The sequence below is a fragment of the Xyrauchen texanus genome, chromosome 2, assembly GCF_025860055.1.
Source record: "Xyrauchen texanus isolate HMW12.3.18 chromosome 2, RBS_HiC_50CHRs, whole genome shotgun sequence".
NCBI lineage: Eukaryota > Metazoa > Chordata > Actinopteri > Cypriniformes > Catostomidae > Xyrauchen > Xyrauchen texanus.
In genome coordinates, this window is record NC_068277.1 from 49277339 (window position 1) to 49288271 (window position 10933).

Below are 10933 nucleotides of genomic sequence, written 5' to 3' on the forward strand. Positions count from 1 at the left end.
ATGATGAAATCAACGTTAGATTAAATTAAAATTCACGCCAAACCATCAATTTATAACATTTTATTTATATTATTGGGTATGCTCACGTTTACCAAATTGTGAGATGTCTTATTGATCAGAAAAAAAATTTTAGTCCAATGAAATGTTAAACTCGTTTTCGGCCAGTCAACATTGCAATGTCACATGGAAGTTGTCCTATACCCATACTATCCCACCCAAAAGATACAAAGCAGTACAGTTTCACTAGACCAGTTAAAAAAAAAAATAGATAAAGATAAAGTCCTTTATACTCTCACATGTGCATAACTATCTTTCATTTCTGCATTATTCCCTCAAGGCAGCACCAGGCTGCACACCACATCACAGACAATAAGCTATACAAATATAAATCACCTCTGATAAAGAATTATACTGCAACCTAATATTCAAAGCAACAATTTTTCCAAGGACTAAACTGGAAAGCAAAACTGAAGTGCGGTGTAACTTGTTGGTGGTTGAACTTTGTTCCTCGTACAAACTCAGGTCAAAATAGCTGAGAGCAACATGCGAAGTAGTTGTCTGCTGCACCAACAGCTATACCTGCAATTGACAAATGGATCTCATGGTAATAGTAGCTCACTATAGCAAGCAAAGGCATTTGTGTGACTTAAACACACACACACACACACACACACACAAAGGAAACAAAAAACACATCTGGAAACCCAGTCAACAGGCAGATATGACCGAGGTACACCTGAGCAAGAAAGTTCGAGACTGGCCAAAAAGCTGATAAGGACGTAACAGTAGATGAGAACTGGGAGCTGAAAAAGCAGAAGACACTTCAAAGTGCCCATCTATTGTCTGCACCAGTGGTTCCCAACCCCCCAACACTACACATTTTGGAGACTCCAAGACTTGAATTGGTGTGTCAGAAATGGTAGATATTCAAAATGTGTCATGTTAGGGGCTCCAGGAACAGGGTTGGGAACCACTGGTCTGGACTAATCTGTCATATAAAATGTATCAGAATCATTTAGATTATGTGTTTTCTTATTGTACAATAAATGTAAAAACAATTAAATGTGGACAAGTCTAGAATCTCTTCATCTGACGTCTTTCCTGTCGCCTCTGTTTCTTATCATTTTTCTCGTTCTCTTCAGGGACTGGTTGTGAATCAGCAGAAAACCAAGGACCCAGGAAGTTCGCCCATAATAAATGCAAAGCCCTTGCTGGTGCCTGGTAGAAAAAGAGAGCAAATGGCATGATTAACTGTAAAGTTGAATTGGGTAAGCTCCTAAATATCACAATCAGAGCGCAACCACTTAAGCCTCACCAGGAGCCAGAGGTACCAGAAGTAGGATGACAGAGCGCTGAGGACCTGAACAATAGCAGTAAGAAGAATCACATCCTTGAGGTGCCTGCATATAAGGTCAAATGTTACTTATGGAGTTAGGGGATATTTATCACTGACAGAAAAGACACATAATGGGGAAAAACACAGATATAGTAAGCCACAACTCACTCTGCCAAGCCTTGTTCCATATTAAGATCTATCCCTCCATCCAGCAGGCTATCATCATCAGCAAATGCAGCTTTGGCCATTGCTGACATAGATTTGTAGCTGCCAACATAGACCACCAATGCAAACAGTAGAAAAAACTGGTACAAAGAGAAAAACAAAGAGGGGTTAAGAACTATACTGCAAGAGGAGTAATATTTACCAAAAGAATGGCTTGGGATTACATTGTTATCAATGAAACCTGCCGTGAAGTATTTTGGTGCTGCTTAATCACATCAAACAGTGTTTTACCCATGTCCAAAATGTAGATGTGTTGTAAAAGAGCACGAGATTGACTGCTGCATAAATAGCCTGAATGGTGGAAAGAGAAAACGATCAGAGTAAGGATAAAGCTCAATCACACATCGCTGCAATTAAATGTTCTATGAAAACCAGAAGCGTGTATTACGTTTGCTCCCAGTATAATCCTGCAATAGAACTTCAGAGTATCCTGGTTTTCGTCGTGGATTTGTTTTTTGCCTTTGGTTCCAACTTTTCCTCCAACTTTTCCTTTTGGCTAAAGAGACACATGTTACTTAGGGTACATGATGGCACTGACAACATAGGAAACGATAACGTTACACCAGTCAAAATGTAAAGTAATCACACGAATAACCTATTAGAATACACAGTTACTATTGAGGTTTCATGGATGCTGTTTGACAAATTCAATACAAGTAAGTTGTCAAGATTCTGTCATACCGCCATCTCCCCTGAGTTATCCTTCTTTTACTGCTGGGGCTTTTTTTCACCACCTTATAACGCCTCTTCTTTTAGGCATCTAAATAGACTAATTGTATCTACTTTATAAAGTCTGGTCTTCAAAACCAAACATCTACTATATAATTCCTATATACTTCCAAAGCAAAGTAACACATCAGCGTTCGCAAGCACGTTTCCGGCGCTTGAGAATTACGTCACGCATACAGTAAACTACAATGTAGTAGGCGCCACCTGGGGCTTATTTGCTATTATGTTTTAAAAAAAATACGAACATTTATTATTATTCAACGTTTACATTACTGAGAAATATGAATATAATTATAAAAAAAACCTTAACAGTAGCTCACAGCAATCGATTGTGCATTTAGAAACATATGAAACGAACCCCGTTTTAGACCTCTTTGAAATAAAAATTAAAGTTTGCTGCTTTTAGTTTATATCTGTAAGCTTTAAGGCAATCTATGTGGTAGTGGACTTCTAAACGAGGACAACATTCGTTTTCAGAAAATTTAAGCATTTAAAAATCTGCAGTCTCTAGACCAGTCTACTCAACTTCAGAAAGATCAGGGGCCACAAAGCTGGATCCCTATACCCTCGAGGGCTATACTCTTAATTTATATATATATATAATTAAGAGTACAATTCTCTCATCATTTACTCACCCTCATACATCCCAGTTGTGAATAACTTTCTTCTGCTGAGGAAAAGTGATGATTATTTAGAAAAAATATCTCAGCTCTGTGGATGAGAGACAGATTTAGCATAAAATGAGGTAAAGAAGCACAATTTATGAATCCAATATTATATGTTATTGCTGATTTGAAATATGTTATTTGGTCATAAAATTGACCAACCATTTTTGAGATTTTGGTCTTTCCCCATTCAAGTAGATAGGAGCTGCACTGGCATGACTGGAAATAGCTTCCTGGGAGCATTCCAAAGATGGCTGACAGTGGACTGACATGCTAGAGAGACTTTAGTAACTCTTGAGATTGCGAGTGCACATGTTTGATTGACAGACTGCATGTAGGCGCACATGCACTGTGTATGAACGCACACGCAGACCTACTCTCATAACATCAGTCATGCTCAGATTTTAATTTATTATTATTATTTGTAACTTCCTCTTGCAGTTGAATTCCCTCTCTAACGTGATTCAGCAATGTAGAGAACTAGAATAAATCCTCGTGCAAATGGACACCTCACAATTCATACAGATTTGATAGGCTGCTGATAAATATATTTATGATAATGGTATCATAACGCAGGCTACAAAAAAAGGCTGCTTTTTGAGTAGCGCCGTTCTAGACCTTTCACAGTAGCACCATCTTTTAATGGGAATGAAAATGAGGCTGTGAGGGATAGATGTCTACCGTCTCTTCAATGGCATGCACTGTATAAAGCTATATATATATATATATATATATATATATATATATATATATATATATATAGCTTTATATATATATATATATATATATATATACACACATACACACACACAGTTAGTCCTGGTCCTCTAATCTGATTGGACGAGAGACATTCCATGAGTACTGATGATCTCACTCCGCTTGTGTTCGTGCCTTTTATAAACTAAAGTTTAACAGCAGTGCAGATGTGTTAAGAGCCATCTGTCTCTTTACATTTAATTTTGTGACATTACGTATGTTAGCCAGCAGGCGGAGGCAAAAGACCATTTTGTGTATAAAATGAGCCAATTGGTGATGCGAAGTGAGTCAGCATCAGTCAGTGTTTACATCTAATTTGCCGCCACTCATGTTGTCTGGTGTTTTTTATTTACTAACATTTTGCCTATTGACATTCGTCATCACAGCACAACAATCCAAAAACACCTGTACAACCCATTAAAGAGATTTTACGTTTATCCCTCAAAGCCTTGTTGTCATTACCCTCAAAAACAGCACTGCTGTAAATAAGGAATATAGTTTTCGCCAAAATACCATAGTTGATACTAATAATATTCTGACTCTTCTACAGTTATTACAACACAGGCAAAAACGATGTGTAGATCAGAGGAAAACAAATATGTATTTATTTATTTCCAAATAACAAGCACCATTGAAAAAAAACTTATTATGTGCATGAATTTAGTTTGCTCTTTTCATATACAGTATCACAAGAAACTCAGTTGAAAACAAAACCATTTAGGTTGTGGTTCTACTAGATTTCAACATGTAACAGAAAAAGTAAATTCTGCAAAGACATTTACTCACTGTCCTACATCCAAGCTGGAAGAATGTAAAAGCAGGACTGTAGCAAAAAAATCTGGCCCCCCTGATATTGGTCTGGGACATATTAAAAACCACTGGACCACTGGTCCACTGGAACTGTGGGCCCCTAAAATCGTTACCAAATTTCAACCCATTAGATACGGCCCTTTGTAAATGGTAGTAAAATGCTCAAATTGCATATAGTGATTGAAGCTTAATGGACCAAGAAAATAAGGAACAAATGTTTCAAGAACAGGTAGCCTACTGCCTCACACTTCCCACTGGTAGAATGTATGGTAGTATGGTTGTTGCTTTTAGAAGTTAGCTTACACCCACATTGCCCATTTGTCCATAATACTAGAGTTCAACAGAGTTTAAAGTGGGAGTTGTCTTGTGTGCATGCATATCATTTCACTTTATGCTTTATAGGTTTTAGATGGTCATCCAGTACATCAGTAACCATGTTGATTGGTTTGGTTCTGTTGTGGCTTGGAGCTTTTCTTCTATTATTCCACCTTAAAGTCCAACGACCCAAAAACTCCACCCAGGGCAACACCTTGAACTCTTCATCATGTTTCTCTAACCACTCTAGACCAATGTGTGCAGTGTGGCAGGGTGCATTATCCTGGTGAAAGAGGCCACTGCCATCAGGGAATACCATTGCCATGATGGGGTGTACCTGATCTGCAACAATGTTAAGGTGGGTGGCACATGTCAAATTGACATCCCAATGAATGCCAGGACCCAAGGTTTCCCAGCAGAACATTGGCAAGAGCATCAGACTGCCTCCGCCAGCCTGCATCCTTCCCATAGTGCATCCTGCTGCCATCTCTTCCCCAGGTAAATGTCGTATGTACATGGCTGTCCACGTGATGTAAAAGAAAACAGGACTCATCAGACCATGAGTCCTTCTTCCACTGCTCCAAAGTCCAGTTCCAATGCCTGATCCCCAATGCAGTCCATCTTTGCCTGTTTATCTTTGAATTGCAGCTCTATGAATTAGTTCCAGTGATAACGATTTTACCACTACCATTCAGGAAAGATTTTGAGAAATTTGAGCAGAACACATTCTTTAAGTTGTTTGTGAGCATAAAAAGTCATGGGTTGCCGGAGAGCCCACAGACTTCATCTACTGGTACCTGGAGGAGATGGAGAAGGTCATAGATTCACAACTGTTTGTTGTTATTATGCATTTTGATTCAGTTACTAGCAGATCAGTAAGCAGATCATTTTGTTTACATGTACAGAGAGCAGATCGGCACACCATATTTGATGATTCACAGATGGTCACTTTGCTGTTTGATGTGTTTGCTGCTGGAACAGACACAACGTCTAATACACTTCACACCTTAACCTTGTATCTGATGACCCACACTCACATACAGGGTGAGGAATGCTATTATAACAAAAAATACACAGACAGACAGTGCTGGGTCTTTAAATTGAATTTCTTGAAGTACATCGAAGTGGCTTACACTGACACCTAGTGGCCTGGATGCTGCGTCATTCATTTTAATGAATGAATTACTATTCATTTCTTTAGAAGTAAAACTTTTTAAACAAGGAATTTACTGAGTGAAATTTTTAATAAAGTGTTACAGTGCCTGGTATGAAATGGGGGGGGGGGAAGATCACAGTTTATCAGTTTTGCTAAAGATAAAAGCATTCATATTCTTTCAGTGTCTGCATGTGTCTTGTAATTTCCATTTACACAACTTCAGAGCAATGTCATAAGGAGATCGATGAAGTCCTTGGAGCTTGTGAACATGTCACATTTGAGGACAGATACTCCATGCCTTAAGTTCAGGCAGTGATTTATGAGGCTCAGTGTTTTTCTGACATCATTCCTCACAGTATGTTTCACACTGCCAGTAGAAACAACAAACTCCAGGGCAACAACTTCCCAAAGGTGACAATTACTATTTTAATAGTCATTACCGTTTTAAATGATGACAAAACAACTGTAGAGTTACAAAAATACTTACCAATGACATACAAGAAAAATCAGTTTCCAATAACCAATCCAAACCCAAACTGTTATGTAATTGTTGCAACTCCTGAACAGCAGCTTCGTTGTAAAAGGAAGATTGTACTACATCCAATCCAGAGGGTAATTATGCTCCAAGCTACTGTATCACATTCATATGGCTAAATAAAAAGAGTCCTTAGTTTGACCAAAATAATAGGATTCCATATTCTATGGTGTATTTTTATTATATTTCCCAGGATCCTGTGTGTGTTCAGGAGAAGGTCTAGATCGCATGGAGCTCTTTCTCATCATGGTCACAGTATTGCAAGCAATTCCACTTAATCTGGCCAGAGGATGCAGGAGCACCAGACTTCACGTTTATATATGATGGGATGCAGTCAGTGAACCTTACCATCTGTGTCTACAAATATGTGCACAGGGGAAAACTTGCAGTGCATATTATGCAGTCTGTATTAATTACGAACCACAATTTTAGTAGAACAAATGTTCCATAATTTTGAGTCACTTTGACCCTTTAACACATTTTGAACTTGAAGGACTAGTAAAATGTATCAGCTTTTTAATGATAATAATAATAATAATAATAATAAATTTTATTTAACAGCGCCTTTCTAAACACTCAAGGTCGCTTTACAGATAATAAAACAGGAACAAGGAACATAAAAGTATAAACAAACAATGATTAAATTATTAAAAAAAGGACAAGAACAGTGCATTTACAAATAAGCAAGCTGGAACAGGTGGGTTTTGAGTCTGGTTTTGAACAGGGGGAGAGAGTCGATACTGCGGAGGTCAGGTGGTAGTGAGTTCCAGAGCTGGGGAGCAGAGCGGCTAAAGGCTCTGCTCCCCATAGTGACAAGTCGAGCAGGGGGTACAGTGAGGTGAATAGAGGAGGAAGATCTGAGGGAGCGGGAGGAGGTGGCGATGTGAAGGAGAGCAGATAGATACGGAGGAGCAAGGTTATGGATAGCTTTGAAAGTATGCAGAAGGATTTTAAATTGTATTCTGAATTGAACCGGGAACCAATGGAGCTGCTGAAGGACAGGGGTTATATGATGAAAAGAGGGGTTCTGGTGATGACACGAGCTGCTGAGTTCTGGAGAAGTTGAAGTTTATGAAGAGATTTCTGGGGGAGACCAAAAAGAAGGGAGTTGCAGTAATCAAGGCGGGAGGTGATGAGGCTGTGGATAAGGATGGAGGCAGTGTGAGTGGTAAGTGAGGGTCGGAGGCGGTTAATGTTACGTAGGTGGAAGTATGCAGACCGGCTAACATTATTTATGTGTGACTGAAATGATAGGGATGAATCGAGGATTACGCCCAGACTCTTGACCTGAGGGGAGGGGTAGACCAAGGAATTATCAATGGGTAGTGTGAAACTATTGATTTTGGAAATAGTGGATTTGGTGGCTACGAGGAGGAGTTCAGATTTATCACTGTTAAGTTTAAGGAAGTTTGAGGTGAACCAGTCTTTAATTTCCAATAAGCAGTTGGTAAGGGACAGGGGAGCGAGGAAGTGGGTTTGCTGGATACATAGAGCTGGGTGTCATCAGCGTAACAATGAAAATGAATGTTGAATTTGTGGAAAATGTTGCCAAGGGGCAGTAGGTAGGTGATGAAAAGGAGGGGGCCAAGAACTGAACCTTGAGGGACACCAGTAGTGACAGGGGAAGGGTGAGATGTGAAAGATTTTAGTTGAATAAACTGAGTGCGGTCGGAGAGATATGAGCGGAACCAATCAAGAGGGGTGTGTGAGATGCCAAGAGAGGATAGTCTATTCAGGAGAATAGAGTGAGAAATGGTATCAAAGGCCGCACTAAGATCAAGGAGGATCAGGATGGAGATGAGTCCGAATCAGCAGCTATGAGTAGATCATTGGTGATTTTTATTAGGGCAGTTTCGGTACTATGGGAGGGGCGAAAACCAGACTGGAAAGGTTCGTAAAGACTGTTGAGGGTAAGGAAGGCGTGGAGTTGTGCAGACACTATTTTTTCAAGTATTTTAGAAATAAATGGAAGATTTGAGATGGGACGAAGATTATTGTAGTTAGTGGGATCTAAGCCAGGTTTTTTTAGAATCGGTGAGACAGATGCAGTTTTGAAAAGTGAGGGTACAATACCAGAGGAAAGAGATGAATGAATAATGGAAGTTATGAAGGGGAGGAGGGAAGTGAGGCAGGTTTTGACCAGGGCTGTGGGGAGGGGGTCAAGAGAACAGGTTGAAGACTTTGATTTACAGATAAGATCAGAAATTTCAGAGGAGGAGGGCAGTAGAAAGCAGCAAAATGAGTCACTATTGGGGAGGGGCAAAGGGGGAGGGGTAGGCAAGGGGATTGAATGTAATTGCTGGTGAATAGAGGTGATTTTTTTATTAAAAAGATAATTAATGAATTACAAGTCTCACTTGAGTACATGTGAGAAGGTAAGGAATCAGGGGGGTTAAAAATGTTATGCATGATTGAGAAGAGAGACCTGGAGTTACCTTCGTTGGAGCAGATGAGATCAGAGTAGTAGTTTGACTTAGTTACAGCTATTGAGTTTGAGTAGTGAAGAAGATGAGTTTTGTGCATTTCTTTATGAATGGAAAGACCGTTTTTTTTATGTAGGCGTTCAAGTTGGCGACCTTTGGCTTTCATGAGGCGAAGCTCTGATGAGAACCATGGGGCAGAACGTGAAAAAGTAACAGATCGAGTTTTGAGAGGGGCAAGGGAGTTGAGAATATTGCAAAGTCCAGAGTTATAATAAGTGGCAAGGTGGTCCGTAGAAGAAAAGTCAGGGATGGGCAAATTGTCAATATAGGAAGATAGGATGTCTGTATTTATGTTGTTAATATTACGAAAGAAAATCTGGCGGACTGGCTTGATTACAGCCAGACACAGGGAGATATTAAAGGACAAAAGAAAATGATCAGAAATGTGAACATCATCGGCAGAACAATTGAAGGGATTAAGCCAGAGCAGCAAATCAAATCAAGTGAGTGACCTTTTATGTGAGTGGGAAATTCAACATACTGATAGAATCCAAAACTGTCTAAGCAGGAGGTAAAGTCTCTGGTGAGTGGGAGGTTTATATTGTCCATATGAATATTAAAATCACCAAGGAGAATGACATTAGGAGAGAGAGTAGAGAGATGGGTGAGTAGTGTAGAGAATTCGTTTAAAAAGTCACTGTGTGGTTTGGGAGGACGGTAAACTGTGGCAATAACTGTTGGAGTGCGACCAGGCAATTTAAATACAAAGCACTCCATAGTGCGGAAAACTGGAGTGGAAACTGGCAACATCTTCCACTTCTCGCGATAGAGCAGCGCGAGACCTCCCCCGCGGCCAGAGCCACGAGGAAGAGAGTGGTAAACAAACCCAGGTGGAGTGGAGGCGTTGAGCTGGGAGAAGTCATTAGGTTGTTGCCAGGTCTCCGTGAGACAGAGAAAGTCCATCTTACGGTCAATGAGGAGATCCTGGATGAGCTGACCCTTAAATAGTTGTATATCATTGTTTCTCCAAACCATTGTTGAGAAATAATAATTTAAATGCTTTCCTTGTTACATAAATACATAAAACTCAATGTGTTTTAGCACAAAGTGACAGAAAATGAAGCAAGTCACATTAAAGTCACGTTTCAGCTAATGACCCTGCATCAGTGTGGAGAGGCTTGAAATAAATTACAAACTACAAGACACCACCCCCCAACTCTGTAGGGAATAAAAAACTGGCTGATGACCTAAATGTGTTTTACTGTAGATTTGAAAAGAAAACAGAAGACAAAGAAAGCATCAGGCCCAGACGGCATTTCACCCATTTATTTAAAAGCCTGTGTTGACCAGCTGGCCCCAATCTTCACACAGATCACTAGAGCAGTGTGAAGTTCCCTGCTGCTTCAAACACTCCACCATCATCCCTGTCCCAAAGAAACCCAAGATCAAAGGACTTAATGAATTCAGATCCGTCGCTCTGACGTCAGTGGTCATGAAGTCATTTGAGAGACTGGTGTTGGCCCACATGAAGGACATCACTGGACCCTGCTGGATCCCATTCAATTTGCTTATCGAGCTGAGAGGTCTGTGGATGGTGCAGTCAACATGGGATTGCGTCATATCCTGCAACATCTGGACAGACCAGGGGCATATTCAAGGATCCTTTTTGTTGAATTCAGTTTGGCTTTCAACACCATTATCCTAGCTATTCTCCAGACTAAATTAAACTAACTCTCTGCTCCCACCTCTATCTGTCAGTGTATCATCAGCTTTCTGGTGGGAATACATAAATTGTTACAGAATGCATGTTATGGAAATGTGCATATACCACCTCCTGCTGTTGTCTTACACAATCACAAACTTTACCTTGAATACCTCAAATTTACTACACTCATGTGGTCCCGTTTCAGTCTGTTTCTCAAACAAAGCTTTCGTAGGCTTCAGAAGACTTGGAATATAGTCAGATGAAACATTTTCTGATAT

At 39.9% G+C, this 10933-nt stretch overlaps 1 protein-coding gene across 2 annotated transcripts; it reads right to left on the reverse strand.

The window, feature by feature from the left end:
• Positions 1 to 64: 64 nt before the first annotated feature.
• On the reverse strand, positions 65 to 2447 carry LOC127618100 (transmembrane protein 208-like). 2 transcript variants are annotated; one of them, XM_052090357.1, is made up of 6 exons: positions 2243 to 2447; positions 1950 to 2057; positions 1793 to 1852; positions 1505 to 1641; positions 1316 to 1400; positions 68 to 1218 (listed from the first exon to the last, which is right to left on the reverse strand). In XM_052090357.1, exons 1-6 carry the CDS (start codon positions 2246 to 2248, stop codon positions 1075 to 1077), a joined length of 540 nt encoding a protein of 179 aa, XP_051946317.1. In that variant the 5' UTR covers positions 2249 to 2447; the 3' UTR covers positions 68 to 1074. The 2 variants fall into 2 exon arrangements, with proteins under 2 accessions (XP_051946325.1, XP_051946317.1); XM_052090365.1 differs by lacking the exon at positions 2243 to 2447 and having other exon boundaries at positions 65 to 1218; positions 1726 to 1852; positions 1950 to 1960.
• Between the last annotated feature and the right edge of the window lie 8486 nt (positions 2448 to 10933).